Consider the following 25,258-nt stretch of genomic DNA (forward strand, 5'->3'; position numbering starts at 1 on the left):
TTTTAATTCTGAAAGCAGCAGAACAGACCCATGCACAAACCTCAGTGAATAGACCCACAATAGCAGCAAACTTTTGCAATCTGCTTTTCCGTTTTTTAACAAAACTGAATTGCTATCAGGTCTGGGGCTACTGTTCTGTAGCTGTCCCTAACCTCTGACCTCTCTGTGAAGGCAGAGAAATAATTTTCCTGATAGAGATGCATCATGATGAGCATTACTGTACAAGTACGTAATGCTGTCTTACAAAGGCAATCTTAACCTGTGCCCCTTTATCAAATGCGGGGAAAGCAACTGTGAAAAACATTCTCTATTTCCATGTACTGTATATTTCACCGACATCCTTCTTCAGATTCAAACATTTACACAAACAGTGGCTCTTTCACTCTCCTCGGCAGCCACAGAGTGAAGGGGAGTTAAGTGCTTTATTTAAATAGTTCTCCAGGTAGAGGAGAGAAGTTTTCATTTTTCAGATTTTCACAGCCAAACTAGACACGACTATGCAGTCACATTCTGTTTCATTATACACCGCACTGAACTTTTACATTCTAAGTTTGTTTTTGTTGATTTTTACCACGTCAACTCAATAACAGAATTTATATAATCTTTACATTCTAAGTGTGACAGTCATAACATCTGTATTCATGGGGCACATCATGTTCAGGCTTTGGTGATTTTTTCTGCAGTCCCCCAACAGAAATAATTAATAACAATGATCAGTAATAATGACTGGATATTGTGTGTATAAACTGGGTGGAACCTCTAAGAGAGGAACCAAGTCATCATTAATATAATCTGTTATACTCAATTTTTCCCAATGTGACAAGTCAAAATGCCTGCTGTGAAAAAACTATTAAGTTTGGTTGGGTGGAATCTGTAAGTATCTAAAAACTAAGGGATCAATATCAAAATTGATTGTTTGAACATTGTGTGTAAAAAAAAAATTATATATGTATATATATAGTATCAGTTGGGCTACAGAAAAAAACAAACAGCATCAATATTATCTACAAAAAAATAGAAGCTGTTGCTGAAAATTGTGTTTTATCATCAAGAGAATTTAAATGGTAATGATATATAATCTGATCACAATGGGGATTAGATTATATATCTGATCCCCAAAAGTACTGCTTAATGTACCTGTATTGTCTGGGCTAATAATTATCAGGGCTGTATGACATTTAGTCCTACATCACAAGTATTACTACTTACTTTCCCAATTTACAAGCCATTGTAAAGTGCAGTAGAGTTTGCGCTCTGCTCCGTAAATTAGAAGCAAAAACCTGCAGTGTCACCTGCTTAATGAAGTTCATTCAGTTGTGCATTTACTGCAACCAGATACAACTGAAAAAGATGTACAATGCTACTTCCCACATATGTTTTGTAATCACTATATACATGTGCTGAAAACTCATGAAAGCACGAAATGCCAAAATCTTGCGTTGTACCAACTGCCACCTGACAAAGTGCATCGCCTGTGATCACCTGTTGACCTGAAAAATGTATCCATAAAAAGTCATGATTGACTAATGTGATTGACTAATGTGATTTACCTGTGCTGCTCCAGCTAACAGTTCCATGTAGGTTATTTAAAACAGGTTACTTTATACAACACTGATGAGGTCATTAATAATGGAGAGGGAGCCAGTGAAACTACACAATATTCTCAGACATTTCCAAAGAACTTGTAGAATTTGCGGATTTTAAATGGCGCATATTCAGTCAGTCATCATCTACCGCTTTATCCTCCGTCAGAGGGTCGCGGGGGGTGCTGTGCCAATCTCAGCTACATCGGGCGATAGGCGGGGTACACCCTGGACAGTTCGCCAGTCCATCGTAGGGCCACACACAGAGACAGACAAACAACCATTCACTCTCACACTCACTCCTATGGTCAATTTAGAGTGTCCAATTTACCTATCCCCACATTGCATGTTTTTGGACTGTGGGAGGAAGCCGGAGAACCCGGAGAGAACCCACGCACACACGGGGAGAACATGCAAACTCCATGCAGAAAGGCCCTTGTTCCAACCGGGGCTCGAACCCGGGTCTTCTAGCTGCAAGGCGAGAGTGCTAACCACTACCCCACCGTGTGGCCCATGGCGCATATTAATAATGCTAAATGTCTATTTGCAAAAAACAAGATGATTTTAAGAGTAACACAAATCAATCACTCCTTTGCCTCAACGGCCGACTGACCCACAGGCTTTCACCTACTGCTTTCTATGTACTCGCACAGAGACACATTTTTCAATTTACTTTTAAATCTTCAATGCCATACAGTGCTGTGTTTACATATGCCACTCCAGCATCTGCATATACAGGTAGTTAGTAACTTAAAGTAAATAGGGACTAATGTGAAATCTCACCAAACATGTGGATGTGTTGACTCACCAGTCCAAGAGCAAAGAAGAGGATGAGGAGGATTGCACAGGAGACCATGGAGAGGCCCAGCAGGAGCACCAGCGGCTGATACTGGCTGATGCAGGAGAATTTGCGGTACAGCGCCTCATTTTTCAGCTCCTGGTCATTCAGCAGGTACTTCCCCTTGGCTGGCATGGTTCAGACTTCTCACAGAGGCATAGCAGGTGTTAACAAGGAGCCCCAGAGAGCAGGAGTGAGTGGCTCCACAACTTTTTTTAGGTGTGCGAATCCAAAGTTTGTTGAATAGAAGTCCACAGTTTTGTGTCTTTTGGAGGCACCTTGCTAGGTCATGATGCTCAAGTGAAACTTGTGTTTTTCCTTCGGCAAGGCATCTTGAGGGTTGTTGTTATCTCTCACAGCTATATGGTGGCTCTCCACAAGAGTCGTCCTCTCAGTCTCTCACTCTCCCTCCCCTTCGATGGTCCTTTTGTGTCTTCTATCCTCTGTCTGGTGTTGGCAGACAGTCCTGCTTCATCCTTTGCCAGCTTCTGTGTTGCTCCCTTTACTGGGTCTGAGGTTGGGGCTGGGAGAGACAGAATAGGAGGGGAGGGGAGTTAAAGAAAGGGGAGGAGAGGGCTAAGGAGGAAGAACAGGCACAAAGTAGGAGTAGATGAGCAGATCATCGGTGACCCCACCACGATTCAGGATACAACAGACTGGTGAAGCAGCTCCACTCCTCAGGAGGCACCTGGAAGATAGGGAGAGGACAAGAAAAGACGACAAGTTTTACTATAAACATATCATTACCAAAACCAAGACAATTCATTGAATAGGAAATGCATTACAATATTGTAGCCCTGCAGTACATTTATCATTGGTATTCATGATATGTCAAAAAATATGACTTCATTAGTTTTAAAAACAACATGTAGGGCTTTATCTTACATAAAAGAGCTGAATCAGTCATCAGTCACCATATGTGATCCACTAGAAATACTGATGCAAAAATATCCATATCACTTGATGAGCACATGCTTATGTATAAACAACTTCGTAATTTCCACAATCCAGAAAACCCTGCATCTGTTTACCTCAAGGCTCTGCCTCATTTTGGTCGCAACATCACAGAAGGCAGCTCTAATGAAGGGCCACACTGCTACAGAGAGCAGTTGCTTTGATGCCATTTACTGAACAATACAATGTTGGTGAATTAACTGCTGCGCATAGACCTAACCACACAAACACAACTGTTACTCTCCCTCCTGGTTGAATTAAGACACATCCAAAGCTGTGGTTACAGAAAAATTAGAAAACAGGAAACCACACCGTAGAGGGCTGGACTTATAACTTGCCAACTGAGTTCCTGTCATTTTTACCTTTAGGACTAAAAATTTAATAAAACCTAAAATTCCATCAAGTGTCCATCTTATTTATCCCCCCCATAACAGAGAGCAGATGCAGAAAGGTTCTGTTAAAATACAATGTGGATATACAGTCGACTGTCCTAATCTCTTCAAACTATTGCTTTTCCGAATTCTCCTGGAATTGAAGAGAATAAAAATTAGAGTAGATATTCAACTGCAACTGTCCAGTAGTAGCTTATGAAAAATCTAATATATATAGTCACTTGGGAGAGAGAAGAGGAGACTCTGGCTTGAAGGTCAATAGAAACAATGTGAACGTCGCACCACTGTCAATAGAAACTCCATTTCCTCCAGCTGATAACATCACTGTCCTGGTGTGCCGTGAGAGTAATGCCTGTCTTTATGTTTGTGCCTCACATAGCAACTGTGACAGATGCTATGTGCCATAAAGAGAGGGAACAGCAAAACACACACACACACACCTGTTGTACTGTGCAAGTGAAGCATCAGCCACAAGGCTTCAATCTTGTCCTGATCAAATGCATTTCCACATTAAGCTCTGCAATGACTGACTTGGCCCAGTGGTAGTTTACAGCCACACTCTCCCTTTCATTGCTGCTGCTGGATAGAACAGCATCCAACCAGCTCTCCCCTGCACCAGACAACAAACCACCCGCAGGCTGAGGGCAGTAAAAGTTAAAGAAAGAGCAGGGAGGTAAAACAAAGCTCACTGTGGTGGTGGTGGGGGGGAACATGTCCTCCTCTTGCATCAATAAGAACCAGCTGGTCTGAGTGGAGGATCCTGAGTATATGTTTACTTGCTGTTTACACTGAAGGAATCATTTACACCACTTAACTACTAAATGCCATGTCTAGCTCTTGAATATTTTACCATAAATATCATCATAAATGGCAGATGAGGCAGGGGTGGATGTGTCAGTCATTTATAGTTTTTATGATGAAAAAAAAAAGCATGGGAATGTTCAGTTAAAGCTAGGTTCTGTGAGTCTGGAAAAGCCATCAGTGGCTGGAGGTCTTTGTAACTGAAGTGGAAATTTCAGTTGCACTTTCTCTTTTCTCCATTTTTCTGTGACTCGCTGGCTAACATCTGGCTATCATCTCTTCTTCAGCATTTAAGGCCTCTCTGGCTTGTTGCGAAGACTACAATTACATACAAACGTCACATAAGGTGCACAAGGTATGCAGTTGGGTACACCAGTTATTCATTCCATGCAGTCCAAATGAAATTATTGGTTGTGTTTATTTCAGTACTGCAAGGGCAAAAAGCACATGTTTTTTTTATACATTGATTGCTTCAGAATGTTTTACTCTAGTTTTCTGGTAAAAAAAAAAAAAAAAAAAAAAAAACTGATGTGATATTCAAGATGCAATGTGTTAGTTCTTGAGTTTTTTTCTTGTCAGTATTTTGCCTGTTTATGGTTTTTGTGAGCAGAAACATTATGTGCATGCCACGTTCTTCATCTGAAAACAGGGAAGCATTAATCTCATCAAACTGGTGAATGACCAGTTTTATTGTTGTTTTTTCCACTTCTGAGCTCTTTTATTTTCAGTCATACTCCAACCTGTTTGTAACTGTCTCGCTTTACTAGCACAAAGTTGCTGTCTTGACTTACTGATAAAAACAAGTCATGCGGGGCTGAGAAGCTTGATTAACACTGTGTGAACTTATATGACTTTGAAGTGCTTTGAATGTAAAGAAAATGTGTTTGTATTGAAAAGTAATGCACTAGTTAAAAGAACGAAGAAGAAAGTGCAAAACACAACAGAAACAATCCAGACCAGTACATGCCTGAGAGAAGTATGATACTTCCAGCAGATCTCAAGGGAACTACTTATCGACTAACGACTGGATAGCGTTTCTTCTTTTTATCTTCATTCCCCCTTAGAAGAAACCGTGCACAAATAAACCATCAGCTATCTCCCTCCACATGATGGCTCTTATCTTTCGTGCAGCTGTTTTTCCTGTCAATTCTGTTACTTCCCACTAGAGCTGCATCTAACAGTTATTTTCATAACTATTATTTTATATATTTTCTGGATTAATCGATCTGTTGTTTGGTTCATAAAATGTCAGGAAATTTTGAAAAACCTTGACATGATGATGTTGATGATAAATGTCTTGTTTTGTCTACAAACCAAAATGATTAAGTTTTAATGATTTCTTGAAAAGTCAGAAATTATCTAAATAAAACCTTTTAAAGCAATTAATCGATTGTCAAAATAGTTGGTGATTAATTTAGGAATAGAGGAATAATCAATAAATATTTGCAGCCCACCTTTCCAAATGCCAATATTTGTAGTGTTTCTGACCGACCACCTACTGGGACACAAGTTTCGGTACAACCATGGACCAGTGACAGCATATACCTTAAAGCACAACCCTGCTAATAGAATAACATTAAAGGGATGGTCAAAGTCACACAGTAAGTATTTAAAAGGTTTTATCTAGTCTTAAAACAGCTAACATTAGAGATCTCTCAATCCCCACATATTCAAGCTTGTGGCCCCGCTGGTGCGTTTTAGACTAAACCATTGCAGGCATGTAGCAGCATCAAAGCTGTGGTTTTGCTGTAACCCTTAGCAGGGACAACAGACAGGATCAGGGATGTATGCGCCAATGGGGCCGGGCCTCTCAGTGAGTGGGGATGAATGCCTGAAAGTGCACTGAATTGACTGCCAGGCCTTTCACTGTGAAAGCCTGGCAATTGAGAGTATCACATAGCAGCCTTGTAAAGTGGCGTCACTGAATCTTGGAACAGAAGCCATACAAAAACCAACTAACGTCACTGGGCACCCACTGCTGAGATGCAGGAACATTAAGGCCCCCATGTCAAAGAGGAGGTAAAGAGATGGGAAAACAACAAGCATAGAACTTTTTTTGTTGTTGTTTTTTTGTGTTTTCCCCTAAACAACAAAGGCAGGACATACTGGAAAAAGAATCATACTATAAATATGGCAGAAAATGTTAAAAAACGTTGATGTGATGATGTTCTCAAATGTCTTGTTTTGTCCACAAACCAAAATTATTAATTTTTAATGATTTCTTTGTAATATGGAGAAAGAAACGAAGAAAATATTCCCATTTAAGAGGCTGAAACAATCAGAAATCTTGTTTTAATAATGAAAAAAGCTTCAAACCGATTAATCGAGTAATTGTTTCAGCTCTAACTGACTTGAGAATCTACACTTCCTGGGCCCTTATGATTGCAATTTATGCTTTAATAATCCCCCCAGAGAATAAAGCTGCTGAGCAGCCTGAGAACAAGCTTTTCTAGGTTTGCCATGCAGTGTTGTGCAGTCCCTCAGTGTTCAAACTGAGATATTCTCTATTGTTGTGGCTCTGTGCTTTAGCCTATTCGTTTTAAAATGAGGTTGCCAACGATCAGGTGAAGGGTTGCTATTTATCATGACCTAATTGCTCTTCTTCATTGTCGGTCTGACTGAAGGTCAGAGCATTTTATTTAGGAAAGATCTTCAATTTAGATGGTGATTTGTTCAAGAAATTTTCTGGATGAATGCTGCCTGGGAAACGTCAGTCCTTTCCCTTTCTGCTAAGTAATCACCTCATTGGTAATAAACCAATCTTATCTTCAGATCTGGTCAGGCTTCAACAAACCTATACCCAACTCAAAGCCTTTTCATGGAGAGCAAATAGGCAGGTCTCTTTCCGAAGCAAATCACCGCTTTTTTATGGTCGTCTTTGTGTTGGCATTCAATACGTTGGACAAAAAAGGATGACCTCTCTTTAAGAAAAGAAAGGACAACATTTTCTCAGCTCACACTGCATAGAAAGGGATAAAGTTCAGTGAGACTGAATCAACCCCAGTTCTGAACATCAGCTATGTAGACTATTTCCTTGTGAAGTAAGAAAACATTTTTTAATTTGTGTTTTGTTTTGAGTGCTGAGTCCAAATTCAATCCATATTTAAGATGGCTCGCTTTGTTATTTTTAGCAGTATAGTTTCACAATAACACTTTGGTGCAAAACACACAGAAATAGGGCTACAACTAATAATTATTTTCTCAATCAATCGAGTAATCGTTTGGTTCAGAATATGTTGAAAAATGTTGGAAATGATGATGTTCCCAAATGTCTTGTTTTGTCCACAAACCAAAATTATTCAGATTTAATGATTTCCTTGTTATGTGTTGCAAAGACACCAGAAAATATTTACATTTAAGAAACTGAAAAATCAGAATACAAAATACTTTGGTAGAATAAACTGACCTGTGCTTTTTCAGTGTGTATATGGGACATATTTTATGACTTTCAGATCTGGGTTGGCGGTAGACTGGCTCCATAATCATGCAATAGCTTGTTCTTACACAGTGTTTCCATAAACAGAAGACTGATGTATGTACAGCAATGCGCCAGACAGATTAGATTAAGCCTCTTGTCCTTCCCCATCTCCCCTTCTCTCCTCCAAGTACTGTCTACTGGTATTGAATTAGCAGCATTCACCAGAAGGAGCTGCTGAAACCTAACAATATTAACAGGATGCTACCTCAGAGCTGATTTAAGCTTCAAATGCCATTGCCTATAATAAATACAGGAAGTGGAAGAAAGAGTGCCACATACTTGGCCGTTACTGCTCAAGTGTTTCACATTTACTTCCACAAACTGAAACAGAGTCGCACCATCATAAGTGAAGCCATCAAGTCACAGCACGACACAAAATAAAGAGTAATTTGAAAAATATGTGGAATTTTGATTTAAATACACCAGCCACGGGGAAAAAACCCAGAGTTGAAATGGCACTGATTAAATTAGTCAAAGCTATTTCCTTGACATTGACTGTTTGCATTTGAAAACACCTGCTTACTCACAAAAGGGAAATCTCAATTATGGAAAAGAGGTAAGAGGTCTGTCTTATTCAGTGAAACTGGTTGTGCTGAAATCAATCATTTGAAAGTAAGAGACCTTGCAAAGTTCTGAAAAAAAAAAAAACCTCTCTCTTTGAAAAATATAACCATAGCTCTGAAAAAATACTGAGGCTGGTGTGTTTAAGACAAGTCAAGATCCCCTTTAAAGCTTTACCCTTTAGCGTGTTCACCCAGGCCTTGGAGTCAAACCCAATAAACATCCAACTCAGGAATAACTTGATCCATAAATGATTGCAGATTCTAACTTGGCCCCCTCTTTTGAAGCTAACTCCACACAATGTCTGATTTTGAAAAATGCCAAAGAAGTGGACTGAGACCTGAGTGTGAGAGAGAAGGAGAGTGAGTGAGAGTGCAGAGCCTGACAAGGTGCTGCTCACACCGTGCTTCACATGGTGTACATGTGAAGACACTGGGACAATGAGCCTTGCACTGATTAGACAAGAGAGCAATGAAATAGTGAACCAGTGATGCAAGCATGAACTAAAACAGCCGATAGCAAAATTAAATAAAACATTTTATCACACCATGTATAATGTCAATACTTTTCACATAACTGTGAACATTTGCACCTGAATCAACATATAACATTATTAGATACCCATATATACTGGCTTTCACCTTAAAATAAAAGGGGTTTAATTACACTTCACATTCCCAAATGTTTAGCATACACATAGTATGAATTCTAAAGGATATGTGTTACAGGAATCAGTGAGCTCAGTCACGCGCTACTTTGTTTGTGCTCAGCCTTTTATATATGTAATATATACTAAGATACACTCATGCAGGAGATGCGACACATGGAATCTTTTGTTTGATTTTTTTTCATCATTTGGAAAAAACTTGAGAAGAATAACAGGGTGGAAAGAATGCACTACAGCGGCAGACAGACCATTGTTTCCAGCTGCTGCAGTCAGCCACAATCCCCATTTCAGATTTCATAACTGGACCTAACTCCATCCTGTATCTGTGGAGTAGTAGGGCCCCTTCTATCGCAATCACCACCAATAAGAAAACAATAACAATTTCTCAGTATGCCAGCCAGCTTACTCGCGGCACTGCTATTCAAAGAGAAAGCCTTAACATCTGCATGCATCACAGTGGAGACCACAGCCAAACAAAACCTTGGGTGGTTATCATGCAGAGCTGCTGCAAGAAACACAGGTGACAGTTCTAGATACCCGATGACATTAATTTTCACAGCTACCACAAAGCACTGACTGCTGACAGGGTCATCTGATGCATGGTCTTCACAATCGACAGTGTTTTAACCATTTGATTCATACCTGTGTAACAGAGCAGATGTGGTGAAAAATCATTTTCCACTTATTTTCGGCCGATACTGTGATTGTGATATGGTCATAACTGGTACAACTCATTGTTTCTACATATTTACTGTCATTTTCTTTTAATCAAAATCACAAAGAGATGATATTTTTGGACTATGACAACAAACAACATATTTTCTCATCTGAAGATTTCAGCATTAATGGAATGTTTTTACCTAATTAGGATACGATTCCTCCAAACAGGGAAAACATATTCCATGACAATCATCCTCAAAAAATGCATTCTCAGTTATCTTTGGGAAGAACACACCACATGCACAATGACACTGGGAATGGGCAGTGCTCCAAGGGCTACAGGAAAATCTGATGATACTTGACCTGCAAACCAATTTTCTTGTGCATGTGGATGTGTGTGCAAGTGCAAGAGATGAGCCAATTCACCACACCCTCATCTGTCAACTGCAATGTCTATCATGCAGCTGTACAATGGACAGTCAAAACAAATGCAACTCTGTAATGGAAATGAGAAAGATGTCCCACTTGTGTTTCCTTTTCTGTTTCCCCCTGGGAAATAAGGGACATTAATAAAGGTTCATATAACTCATATAGCTGGTTTGCTCATAATACACATTTCTAAGTTGACTAGACATACAGAAAACTGCTTTTAAATGCATTGGAAGTCAGAAAATATGTCAGATTACACTGTATGTACATAATTGAATGTGTCTGGGAATATATTTCACTTTGCTTATGAATTAATGTTTTTACAGCATTAAAAGCATATGAAGGCCAATGTGGCTGTGACAGCAGAGGTACATTGATAATTGGATTCCATAATATCTCTCAAAAAAGGGAGGTTATCACATCAGTCTGTAGGTTTGCTCGCATGTATGAAGTACTTCATCTGTCCTTTTTTTAATTTTGAAAATATTTAATCTAGAAAAGAACATTTGGCATCTATTACCAAAATGACATCACTGGAAATTGTCTGGAAATACAGAAGGACTCCGAGACAAGCTTTTAAATTAAAAGTTGACAGGATCCAGAGAAATTGATGTTTCTTATTGTTGATTCTTTTGTTGACATTTGGCAGGCTCTGTGCATAAATCACTATAATAACCGTATTTCAAAAAGTCAGTTGCTTAATCTTTGATGCTCCCAATAACACTATTCTTGAAAGGGGTCGTCTTGTGATAAGACTGGTGAATGAATCAGTGAAATGAAACTAATGTTTTAGCTGTCATCATCATCATTGAAATATTTGGCCAAATACAGTATTATTTGTTTCTTTGTTTTAGTTTTTAAACAACATTAATATAGCACATATACACTCAGCCACTTTCTTAGGTACTGAGGACATGTGACAAAGTGGCTGGAAAAAAACCTGATGTGCTCCTCTGCTGGTGTAGCCCATCTAATTTAATTTAGAAATGGTCTTTCTGCATACCTTGGTTGGAACATGTGGTTAGTGTATTTACAGTTGGCAGTTACAGTTTCCTTTCTATGATCTGGAACCAGTTTGGCTTTTTTCCCAAGGCATTTTTGCTCAGACAACTGGATATGCGTCAAGATGGTTGTTCTACCCCCTTTTTCCGATGCTCAGTTCGAACGAGATATTTGTATGACATTAACATTGAGAAGCAGTTGAACTGGTGTGCCTAATAAAGTGGTTGGTGGGTGGCTATGCAGCACTTTATCAAGCACACAACATTCACACCCACTCATCAGCTTCTGACACAGCCACGGGAGCAACTTGGGGTTATGTGGGTTACTCCGAGACACAACAGCATGTAAACCAGAGAAGTTGAGGAATCACAATGCTGACCTTCCACTAAAAAGACTTCTGTTCTACCTACTTATCTGCAGTCATTTATGATTATATTTTCAAACATATATACTTTAAACAAGATTCATTCACGCTAGTCCTACCTTATTCGGTAGTGGGGTATGCAATGCTACAAAATAAACTTTCAATTAACTGCCACAGAATGCCAATGCTGCCTGTGACTTGAATGAACTTGTTCTCCAACTCTGTGGTCAGCAGCAGCCTGTCTGAACATACTCCCTGCTCATGTGATGTGAGCAATTGTTTTTCAATTAGTCTTGTTTTATTTACAACAGCTGCTGCAGACATTTTGACGGTAATGTGTGTGGGTTTAACACAGCAATATCCTAGCAAATTAAAATGTCCTTATAAACTGTTTTCACCGCTGCGGAATAACCGCTTATGCAGTGGTTGTGAGTGGGAAGGCAAACAGGATGGTGCAGGGGAGGATGGGATCCAAGAGTTGTAGGAGTGAATTGGTAAAACCCTCTGTAAAATCATATTTTCTTTTGAATATGAGTAAATAACTAAATGTTCCTTGCAGTTGCATTACCTATAAATGCTACCTTGCTCTGGTTCAAGTTCCTGCCCCAAGTATTCAAGGCTTCCAATTGTGCCATAACAAGAGGGGAAGATGGTTGAGGTGAGAGGGTGTTGATAACTGACAACTTGCCCTTCAGCCAAACAGTTAAACCCTGAGGGCCTTAGCAGAGGTTCTCAAGAGTGACAATTGTACTGTGACTTTAAAATGATTCTATTTTGACCAAAACAATGCTCTGTACTGAGAAAATCAGTTCAGGCTCCAAAACACTTCACTTAAATAGAAAAACTATGTCATCAAAGTAATTCCACCCATACTACCGAATAATTATATTGCTTAAATTACTAGTCTAATTCAACCTCTGTCCCTGATGATTGAGGTGCACCTGGTGCAGCTGTGGTTGAGAGTCTGTGTTGCTGGTGTTAAAGGTCTGGAAGAAGAAAAGAGTCCTTTGTTTAGTTACAGGTTGGCTGTTGCTCAGTTGGTGTAAATTTTGAACTATTTTCCACTCATGTGTGAATGAGTTTATTAGAAAACCTGGATAAGTGTATTCTAAGGCTTTGGTCTCCACCTCCAATGTCATGCTTTTTGTTGACTGCTGTATGGCACTGTACAATAAGTTCAATATTTGTTTAATTTGTGCCTAATTTATTTTCTAACTGCATCCAACTCTTGCCACAATAAACAGTGTCGATGCATTTTGATCAAGTGACATGACCTGGCAGGACCTCATCTGACATCAGCTGTTACTCTGAGTTTCTCCTACATGATTGGTTGGTTTCTAATCATAAACTCCATGAAGTCAGATTGATGTACATACTTTTTATTTCAAAACTTATTTTTTGGATACAATATTATCAATTGTTATCTATATTACAGAGTTCATATTATTTAATGTTACACTTATTTTCCTATTTATGTACTATACACCTGTACTTTGTATATTCTTACTTGTGTAATCCCTACTATGTGCAGGTGAATTTCGACAATACATATCTATATATCTTTTTAAAGTCCTAATTTGCTAGTTGCACCATCCATAATGAGTGTCCAATGGAAAATTTGGTGCGCAAAAAATAGATTTAACTTAGATCCACATGGTGTCATGATGTTTGTTGATGAGGTGCTGGAGGAGCTTACTCCGAGCCAGAGGATGTAGCCTATTGCCACTAATGAAAACTTTGTGATGGTTTATCACTATGAACTATGAAATGACTCACTGATGTGTATGAAAAGTGCATGAAAAGCTGTACCCAAAACAAAATATATACACCTGCAGCAAGGTAAAGAGATGCTGACTGTATGTGCTATAAGCAGTGTGTGGCAAGGCAAATTGTGCTAAGCCTTCAATTACAGCTGTGCAGCACCTGACAGGTCAGACGATGGGAGTGACGCATAAGGAGCACAGAGGGATCTCATTACCTCAAATTCCACCTTGTAGCTATGGATAGCCAGAGGGAGGGAGCCTGGGGGATTGAACAACTAGCATATTCGCCTCTCTACTGCATGTCTTCATTAGCACTGCTGCAATCCTATTTGTCCCTGCACCATATTTTACGGGCAACCGACATCCAGTCTTCATCTAGCCTCTAAATCAAGGTAGTCTTTACATTGGCCCTGTGTTGTCCCACTACGCTCTCTGACTCTCAATAGAGGCATTGTCTGTGGCAGCCTAACGGTGGCTAGAGTTACAAGTTTTGTAAAAAGCCACCCCTTTTATGTTTTGCCAAGGAATGTGAATGAAAGCATCACTGCTGAGCAGCCACACGGTCTGGACTGTCTACAGGCAGCAGCACTCCTCCTGGGGTTTCTGCGGCAGAGTGGGAAGAAGAGTTTTTGAGTTTTTGGCTGAGCTGGGTGAAGGCAAGGTTACTCCCACTGAGCATCTGTCTGCTGTGCCGAATTTCTCAAAAGGACTGGCTTGAGATGACTGGAGTTTCACTGCAGCCCTTCCCAGATGAGTCACAGTCTCGATCTGTGCTGCATTTATACAGATTCATCCAGGTGTGGAGAACTCATGGTTATGACCCCCAACAAAAAACAACAACAAAAAACATGATTTTGTCTGCATATTTAACAGAGACAACAGATAGATATTGTTCACTTCAAAAGACCAAACTATTGGTTATTTTCATGTGCTGCCACGGAAAGAGATAACATAACAATGTAGGTGGTGAAAAAAAGGATACACAACATCCTAAAACATTTAGACAATGAAATTATGCTTGTGAGGTACCAGTCCAAGGGCTAATCACCAATCTGGTCGAGACAGTAGTTTGTGTTTCCAACATATTCGTTTTCACATTAGCTACTAAATCATAAAAATGCTATTTTTCCTTAACTATTTTCAGAAACATTAAAAAAAATGATCAAGCTGATAAACATCAATAAGCTTTATGTGTCATGATCTGTGACAATTGGCAACTGTACAGTGGTGTTACAGAGTGATGCTTCAATCGCCTCACATAACATCTTTTGATGGGTATATGGACACCAGTTGCAGAGAGAGTAAAAACTAGAGCTGCAACTAATGAACTAATCTGCCGATTATTTTTTCGAGTAATCGCTTGGTCCATAAAATGATCCATAAAATGTCATAAAATGTTGAAAAACGTCGATCAATGAAACCTGGAAATGATGATGTTCTTGAATGTCTTGTTTTTGTCCTTATACCAAAATGATTCAGTTTTAATGATTTCTTTGTTATGAGGAGCAAAGAAACCAGAAAATATTCACATTTAAGAAGCTGAAACATTTAATAATGAAAAAAGCTTAATAGCGATGAATCGATTATAAAATAGTTGACGATTAATTTAGTGACCAATTAATAATCAAGTAATTGTTTCAGCGCAAGTGCAAACCTTGCCAAATTTTATTATGGAATTATTGTTTTTGTATGACTCCAATTCATTGGACCCACCTTTGTAGCATCAATCAAACCTAATAAAATGGGTTACACTCCGATCACCATCACCTGCCTTTAATTTATATTAAATTAAAACATGACGACACAGTGGCCTGCCTCAGCTTGGGGGACAGTGGAACTTTCTAATTCACTGAAAAGCATGACTCATAACATCACAGAGCACCTGTACTGCGAAATGGGAAACCTCTCTCTTTCTTTCTCTGCCCCCCTATGCCCCACCCCCACCCCTATACACACACACACACACACACACATTTTCTTGCATCACACAGTTTCTTCTGAAGAAACAGAGAGAATCTTTTTTCAATCGACTGATAGCTGTTAGCAATCTTGACTTTTGAATACATTATATGAGCCACACAGAAGAAAGTAGGTAATTCTAATCATATTCCACTCCCAAATGTTCTAGATTACACTGTCACCTTAACAATATATTACGATGTAAACTTCAACATGTCAAAGCAGCTCCGGCAAACCTGTCACCACCAGTTTTTCAACAAATCCTACGATTTTATCCCTCCCACTCATTTTGAACCCTTCACCTCTCTACTTTCCTCTCTCTCTCTTCCACTCATTTCCCTGCAAATCTGAAAGCCCCTCTGCAGAAGAGCTCAAACAGCACAGCAAGTGAGTTTTCGATGCTCTGACAGATTGAGCGAAGGCCCGCCATATGCTGTGACATACAGTGGACCGCACACCATCTCACTTCCTTGGCAACAGTGACTCATTTCCCCAACAACAGTGCAAGGACGACTTCGTAAAAAGGGAACCTGTAGCCACTGCACAATTAGAAACAGATGGAAGTCATTATGAAAACAACCACTGAACTCAAAGTGACAGAATTTTTAAGGATCAACAAACTGAACTATAATGAAAGGCTTGTTCTCAAGAACCAAATGTAAAAAGGTCAATACAACGGTCATTAGTGAGATTCTTTTTTTTCTTCCCATATGTTGTACTGTATGTCTTGTGTGTATGCCTGTATGGACGATACCAGTCTTGCCATTATGTTGCAAGAACTCAGCTGCACCATGCAAGATGCCATGACATGATGTTTGTGGCAATTTGGTGATAAACCTGATTTGATTAGACTTTCCAGGTTATTTAATAACCATGTCCATGCAATTAGCCTCAGCTGACCTTAGCTGCAGTAGACTCAGTTCAAAAACCACATGCTTCAACCTAAAAATAGATCGCAATTGGAGTACTAAAAGATAAAGCCATAAAAGTAAAGAGTAAAATTGCTTAATCACATGATAAGAAATGAGAGACCCAGTCACAATATATTACACAGATCATTTTGCCCAGCAAAAACGTCACCCTGTTTTCATCAGTGAACAGGGTGATACTACCACAAGATAACAAAGCTAAAACACATCGTTAATGGATTATGATTAGAGTCTGTCTCTACACGACATCTGAGCCTAAAGCTTCAGAATGCTCCATCAGGTCACTGCAGTCCAAATGGTGACATGAATGGTGACAGAGTGACAGCCTGACAAAGGACCCAGTGACACAGTATACACACATAAAGCTAAAATATTTATTGTCACCGTCCTCAATTGTAAAAACAGGTGTTTAATTTCCAAATATGAAAAAAATATGTCATTTCATTTCATTAATTGTAAAAGTTATGATAAAAAATTGAATGATACTAAATTGATTAATGTCAAAAAAGATGCATCCATCACCTTCTATTAATTATTCTTTTTTCTTTCATTTTTCATTTCCGAGTGCTGCTTATCTAAATTTTCATTATCACAATATTAATTCACAAATCATTTCAAATGCAAAGAAAAAAATTGGATATTATCTGGTGCATAGTGAAGTTTGAAGTGAGCAGCAAACACCAAGCCAGCCTATTTTCCATTGTATATCTCTCCGTCTCCCTCGCTTTTTTGTTTCTTTATTGTCCACACTCGATTCATTTGATCAATCATCTCCCACTTTGTCTCCTTGAACAGAGAGCCATCCCTGGCTAATCACTCATTAACCAGTTGAGCACAACGAATGGCTTGTTGAACAAGCAAACCTCCCTGTGGCATGTAAAGACCACCCAATTCTGAAAGAGAGAATACACATACTAACACAACATCATATTAACCAATAGCAGACCTCTGTGTGTCAAATGTATAATTAAATATGTCAGACTTGTTAAGGTGCCATTAATAGCTGATGTTTTCAGATTTACAAAGACAAAAACAGGTAATATCAATTAATACATAAAAACATTAAGATCCTTCAAAAATCAATGACTAAATTGGTGACTCAAAGATGGATGATCAAAATATTAGAAATATTTTTTTTGCCAGCCTAAGAGCTGTTTATTTGCAGCACGACATAAACCTCTTTTCATTGAGCGTCCTCCGTGACAAATATCTTTCAAAGGTGAGCTGCTTTTCAGTTCTAAAGTGAGTTGTGCAAACTTAGCATCGCAATGGCACTTCTCCGGATGCAGTGCTTTCATAAGCCTTACATAATGTCCTTGAACCAGAGAAAGCGCACAGAAAAAAAACTGTGAAATTAAAATGGGAAGAGGAAAAAGAGAGAGGGCAAGACACCCACACATCAGCACCATCCATGTTAAAAAAGAGCATTTGCAAGTTAGCTGCAGGGTATTTCAACATTTTACATGACATTACAGGAAGTTACATACAAGGTTATTTCATACAAATCTACAGTGGCTTGCAGCATTTTCAGAGTCAACACATTATCTCCCACCAGGGCATCACAAGCATATGATTGCAAGGTACAGGATTCTGAATGTATAATTGATTGCATCTTTATGGTTATAAATAAATGATTCACTTTGAGTGTGTGCTGCTTTAGAAATACACTTTATCGCTTAACTGCTGAACACAGGTTGCAATTAGTATTTTCACAAAAGGGACTGTAGGCAAAGAAGGTGCTCAGAAAACGGAACAATTTAACAGACAATAGGAATTTCTCTAAAAGGCACTCCAAAACTCCCCATGGCAGCAGCACTGATCTACTCCAAACAGCAGTAAAATGGGCACGGCCCTTTGTTGCCCCTAAAGAGCTTTCCTCCTGAGAAACATTTAGTAGAAGTTTTCAATAAATGCAAAATAAAATTAGAGGTTACATTATGTTAATAGTGGTTCAATCAACACATATTACAATTCAATATTATATATAACTGCAATTCCCTTTTCCTCCTGAAACCAAAATTGAATGATATATTTCTTGACACAATTACCCACGAGTTATGTTTCCAAAATAAAAATTAATGCACATCATATGTCAGACATTTATCTACATCGAATGGTAAAGATGCACATGGCATTTACAACACAATATTCTTAAGTTAACAACTACATTTATCTGCCATCTGCTATCTGCTAATACTAAGATATATACAATCAGGCCAAGTAGAAAATAAAGTGTTTTCAGCTTTGCCTACTGAGTGTTCACTGAGCTAGTGCAAGAAGAAAACAAGATAAAATGCTGCTGAGCCAAAATGAATAGAGCCTCTCAAAAAAGGACACAGCACAAATGGGAGCCTTCAAACACATGCTTCAAATTAAACTGAAAAATGTCTTTTCAAAACCCTGATAAGCAGAACTTCAAATGCTTTTTTAGGTTAAAGTAAATTGGCAACAGCTTCTTTAAACTGTCTTTTTGTCCAGCTAGTAGAAATATCATGATTATGGAAGCAATTTCTAAAATTGTCTGGAAAAAAACATGATATGTAATTTTTTTTTTTTTTCCCCACCCCTAGTTACTAGAACATTTATATAACAATATGTAGAAACATAATGCTGGCCTAGCATTTAAAAAAAGCATGAGTAGCACATTTCATAACACATGCCTTCAGAAAAATGTCAGCAAAACGTTGCTGTAATGTGTGGACAGAGACACTACACACGAACATGAACTGTCAGACATGAATGAATCGTCAGACTACTTTTATTATCACCATAGAAACAAAGCCCTGCACCGACAGTGTAGCTTGCCGGATGTGGGTCCACATAATGCTGTGGTAAGGGTTCATGTAAAGGTAAGTGCTGTGCAATCCAATACTGGCACAGAATTTTATGTGATACATCACCTTTGTGGATCAAAGCACGGATGCCAACACAGTGGTAGCATATTCAGTGACAGGCATGAACATGCACGGCTTGCACATAAACAGAGTGAGATTAAGTTGCAACCAACGATTTTAGTTGTTGTCTTTAGCAATGAGTTCCTGTCATCTTTCCGCTATCTAACAATGATAAAAGACATTATAGAAGAGTTCTCTCAACCATGATGATGCACAGTTTGATAATTAAAAAATGTGTCCAGGATGTGCAGAGATGCATAAATTTACATGTGCACTAACAAGCTGCCAGCAGTACAAAGTAGACTGGGGGAAAAAGGCTGAAGGTCACCACATTACAGAAAGTAATGATGCACAACTTGTGGACTGGACTTGTGGACTGGTGATTTGCCAATTTCTTCAATCTAAACTAAAGGAAGTTGACCTAACCTCTGCAAAATAAATGTAGTAAATCATTAATTAATTCATTGTCTACTATATCCTCCACATGATGTTTGCGTGGGCCACTGGAGCTAATCCCAGTTTACATAGAGCCAAAGGCAGGGTACAACCTGAACAGGTAAAACAAAAATGAGACATGAGAAAAGGATCCACACTGCACACAGAAAACAACCTCAGCCTGTTAAGTCAAAGCTAACCACTTGGTCACTGTGGCAGCCATAGGAATATTCACTGGCTTTATGCTTCATTTCACTAATGTGCTTTTAAATGAACTTGTAAAAGGTCTTCATGATGTTGTTTTCCAAACCTTCCAGTGTGTTTAATTTAAAAATCATTTATTACACCTTGATACAAACAAAAAAGGAACAAATATCTTGATTCAACTTTATATAGCTTAAAAAATGTACTGCACCAGGGACATTGTATAAATTGGTTTATAAAAAGGACAATATTTACCATCAATTGTTTTCATATATATTTATATATATATACACACACACACACACACATTGTTTAGAGCTGACCTGGCTGTCTCAAAATCTCAAAGCTTTAACTATTGCCATGGTTAGGTTTTTTTTTACAGCTTTAAATTGTTATTATCACAGAATTTATTCAACATAAATCTGACTTCATGAAGAATTATTCCAACATTACAGTGTTTTTAGTGACTCTCAGATAAGGACACTTCATTTTGGTGATAGTTTGGTGTAGTTCCAGGCACTGATACAGTGACAGTGAAAACCAAGAGCCAGATCTGCCATAGGAAACTGGAAAATGTTGAGAAATGGTAAGTAATAGTTCACTGTGCATCCCACACTAGGACGGCATGATGTCCTCTTGTGATGGGTTGAAGGGCTGCAGTAATTATTCGACACAAAACACCGCCTCTGGCAATACACTATAGGACTTGCTGGAGGCAGTAGGTCCAATTCCTCCATTATATAAATTTGTTTGCTCATAGATTCCAGTGGAAAGAAGTGAAACAGAGTCTCCTGCAGATCTGATGACATCAGTGATAGAGGAATTTGAGCCTTGAGTGATTTTAGAGAGGCAGGTCCCACTGGCATCCTGCTCGTGTTCTTTATTTCTCTAGAGTGGGAAGTTTCCAACAGTTTCATAATATAAAGGAAATCCTGGGAGTGAGAAATGGCGAGGGGGCATCACCCGTGTAAAGGTCATGTCCACCCAAAGACTCCACCCTCACACACATAAAGCAGTAAGTACTATATACAGTAGATAAAGTTGGGTTCACTATAAATAGATCAAACAAGCCTCATCAGTACAAAAGCAAAGCAGAGAGTTTGGTGGTTCCAGTGAGCTTGGCCGTAGATAAGAGTCCTGAATCACCAACCAGTGAACTGATGACCAGTGTTTTTGTTTTGACTTCATACCTAGATGTCTTTGCCATGTGTAACAGTGTGAAGTGCTGTCCAAAAATACATGATGAATGCAGTGTGTCGAAAATTATTTTGAGCTAAAAGTGGACCCTTTAGACCTGGTGTCTTTGCTTAACCAAATAACAACATAAACAAGCACAACTACCACAGAATCGCAAATTAATTAATGTAAAAGGTAATGAAGGTTTGTTGCCACGATCAATTTAGAAGAGAAAGAGCACTTGAAACGTGCATCTAAAAGGCTGTAGTGAAGAGGGATTAGTGCTGATCTCCAGCTTCGAAGTACCACAGTTGAGATTTAATGAGTTCGATTAGTCCACAGTGTGTGTTCAGGGATTAGCACACTGTCCACTAAGAGAACCCTTCTCATTTCAGGCCCGAGGAGGGGGAGAGCAGAGAGCCTGCTCTAAAGAGGATGACACAATGTGAGGATGAATGATTAAAATGAGGTGTTTTGCCTAAAAATACACACACCCAAGTCTGATGTTTCAATGATTTCTGTTAAAGTTCTTTATGGAAAAACATTAAAATTTCTTCTCACAACCCCAGTTTTTACATAGATTCTGAAATTCACTGAAGTTTTCATTATTGTGTCAAAAGTGTCATCTATAATAAATACACCACAGTTCACTAATAACATAATTTCGAAGGAACTTTCCTACAAACAAATTTAAGAAAAGGGTAATATTAAAGGTCATTAAATAAAAACTAAAATCAATTCAAGAAAAGAGCTCAAGTTTCTTTTTGCTCGACAGACAGTACCATCCCTCCATCTACATAAAAACCTACACAAAGTTACTCTCACATTTCCTGTGGAAGCTCTCTATACTTCCTGTGAAGGTCACTGTCATTGTCAGACCGAGACTGTCCACGCACTGAATGCAAGTGCAGTGTGTTCAGGTAGGTGACAAGTCTGCAGCATATCCTTTAGCGTCTGTGATAATGCCTGTAAGACGTGTTGAACTGCAAGAGGAGTCACACCAAACACTTTTTTTCAAAAGAGACAAGCAGCACGTACTCAAGAACTAATGCTTGTTCTCATAAAAAAGTATAACTAAGAAGACTCACTGATGATAATACCTAATTCCACACATTCGTCAACAAAAACCCAAATGATCTGATTCTCACTTTTTAAAGGACTCTTAATGCATCACTGTTTGTTGCTATGAATGGGACATAACAGTAAGTAGTAGGTGCTATATCCATTTACTGAAAAGCATAGGGAAGGGGGTAGGGCTGCAACTAAGGATTATTTTGGTAATTGGCTAACTGTCGATTGCGTTCTTAATTAATCGAGTTGTTTGGTCCGGAAAATGTCCAAACATGTCCAGAAAATGTTTCTCAAACCCCCAAATGGTGTTCTCAAATGTCTTGCTATATTCACAAACCATGATTTGTTTGTTGTATGGAGCAGAGAAACCAAAAAATAAGCATTTAAGTTTCACAAAAAATAAAAAACACACACAACAAAATATTTGACAATTAATTTAGTAACCCACTAATCAGTTAATCATTGCAGCTCCAAAAGGGGCTATCCTTTTATTTTATAACATTTAAAATGTTAACTGAAATAAATAGTTTTACAGCATGGATCAGCAAGTAAATGTGGTCGATTGCCAATTTTTTTTCAAGCAATACAATATTGGGCAAAAACATTGTATATTCATCAGGCAAAGTGCCTTCAAAAGCCTTCAGTCAGAAACAAAAACCCACGTTTGCTGCCTTAAGCGAACAATAATGTGGATGTTGTCTTTAATCACCTGCTTGTTACAAAGACAAATGCGTGTGAGATACATACTCGTACTGTACTGCATCTTCTTTGAGCCTAACATTATGCAAACCTGGCTGTCCATGACAACAGCAGTGTTTTTATTTTTATTTTACACTGTTAATTCTAGCAACAACATCTATTTGAAGAAGTTCATATTTTTGGCCAAGTTTTGGCCCACAGGCCACCAAGTGCTGACCAATGTTTTACAGGAAGATCTGTGAAGCTACATACCTCACTGCACTGTACATTGTTCATCAGCTGAGGCTGCATGACAGAGGAAAATCACACACACACACACACACACCTGCACCACCAGTTATTAAGACACTGGTCACAAAACAGTGATGGGGATAATAGACTCTGTCATCACCGTGGACAGCACAGATCTATTTGTGGCTTTTTTTGTTTGTGTGAGCATGTGTTTGTGTCGATGCTGCACAGCCTTCAACAGACGGCCCCTGTCCATCTCCATCGAACTGTAAAATCAGTCCATTAACATGCACAATCACAACAAGCTCCCATCATGTCAGAATGAGATACATCACAGCCACACAAAGAATAATGGCACACCAATGGCAAATGCCAATGTGTGGGTCACCATTTAAATTACAGCAGTTATACGCGAGTGCCTGGGCACTGCAGTGATGTATTGATCCACCGATCCATGACGAAGAATTTAACCCGGCCTACTGCTTTTATATACTCATTATACTCACACAAATGAGCTCATACATCAAAATAAAAGTGCTTGCTCTCTCAATTGATTTTCAACCCTCTGGATTTCTTGCATACACTTGTGCGATACAACATTTTCCTTACATCCACTATTTCTTTTTATTTATAAATCTATATACAAATGGTGTTGTCAACACAGAAAACCAGCTACCGCTAGACCAATTTAAGACAGAATGGAGTACGGGATTATTGATGTAATCATCCAAATGATACACTACACTCACTACCCCTCTATCATCCCCATGCAGATGGTGACACTATTGGCACTTTTCCACTATACAGATCTAGCATGACTCTGAATGGCTCAACTCTACTCAGTTTATTTTGCTTTTCCTTTAGGGATAGTACCTGGTACTTTTTGGTACCTTTTCTGGCGAGGTTCCAAGTTGATACTGAGTACTGAGCGTCATCACTGGAAGACTTTTGAGCGCGACGGCTGACACAGTAATCAAACCGAACAATACCGAACTACAGATCAGTTAAAAAGACTTTAAAATCCTGCATTATAGTTCAAAGTAGGGCTGTCACTTTAAATTCAAAGCTCATATGTTAGCCCCAACCAAGAGGGGTGGTGGAGGAGGCATCAAAGGGATGGCAACAAGAGCTCAACCTTACAAGACTAATAGTATGTGTAATAATAAATAATGTTGTAATGTAATATAAGGTGACAGCCCTATCACAAAGAAATCCAGTCACCACGGGTTTTGCATATGTGTTATTGTTTGAATAACCTTACATTACATGTCATTTAGCAGACGCTTTTATCCAAAGCGACTTACAAGGTAATTAAGTACAATCAGCCAGGGGTGGAGTTGAACTTGCGACCATGATGTCTTTCGCACACAGAGTACTGGTCTTAACCACTGAGCCACTCCACCCCTGGCATAACACATATGCAAACATAAAAGAAGTAATGCAAGGTTAATTGCAAACAGCAATCCCTATGAAGCTTTAGCAAACAGCTTTAATTAGCAGAACCGCTCTCATTTGCATATCTAGTGGAGACACAAATTGTCATATTGATTTCAAGACATATTTGTACAGCTACGCAATCTTTATTTGACTGGAATAGTGCTCTATTTTCTCCCCTGTTTTGACGATGCCAGGAAAAGTTACAGCCCAAGAACTGCACTGATTAAGGCTACTCACATTAGCAAAAGATAATATTTATATTCATCCCAGACAGATGATTTGCACTATCAATTATAGAAAAGAGTGGATTCAGCTGAAGCAAATATAGAGCGTTGTGGTGTCCTGACATGCAAGTAAGCAGCTTTAATTCAGTATTTACACCATCAGAATGAAAATTACAGCTCTGTGCTTGTTCACATTTGCTAACAAATCAAGTGTAAGGAAACATCCACAATCTCCTCTTTGGTACCCAAAAGTCTAAAAGAGGTACTTAAGACTGAAGTGACTCATATCTGATTGAACACAGAAATCTGACTGTTAAATCTGATTTTCCAATCAGAATTGTGTCACTGCAGTATGTCGTCCTACATAGTATATATACTGTATATCCAATATGTGGCCATGCAACATGTATGGGAATGGTTATAATTATATTCCTGCAGCTTTTTGCTTTTTGCTTACACTTTAACAGAGCATTGTCATCATCAACCTGCACTGGTGCGCGGCAAAGC

The 25,258-nt window shown here is 38.8% G+C and overlaps 1 protein-coding gene across 3 annotated transcripts in view; it reads right to left on the bottom strand.

The window, feature by feature from the left end:
* Positions 1-25,258, bottom strand: part of adcy7 (adenylate cyclase 7) — a 55,217-nt gene that overhangs the window by 27,646 nt on the left and 2,313 nt on the right. For all 3 annotated transcript variants that reach the window (XM_058628842.1, XM_058628841.1, XM_058628843.1), the window contains exon 2: positions 2,392-3,109. In XM_058628842.1, coding sequence (XP_058484825.1) covers positions 2,392-2,556 — 165 coding nt within the window. In that variant the 5' untranslated portion in view covers positions 2,557-3,109. The remainder of the gene's footprint in view (positions 1-2,391; positions 3,110-25,258) is intronic.

The sequence above is a fragment of the Solea solea genome, chromosome 5, assembly GCF_958295425.1.
Source record: "Solea solea chromosome 5, fSolSol10.1, whole genome shotgun sequence".
Lineage (NCBI taxonomy): Eukaryota > Metazoa > Chordata > Actinopteri > Pleuronectiformes > Soleidae > Solea > Solea solea.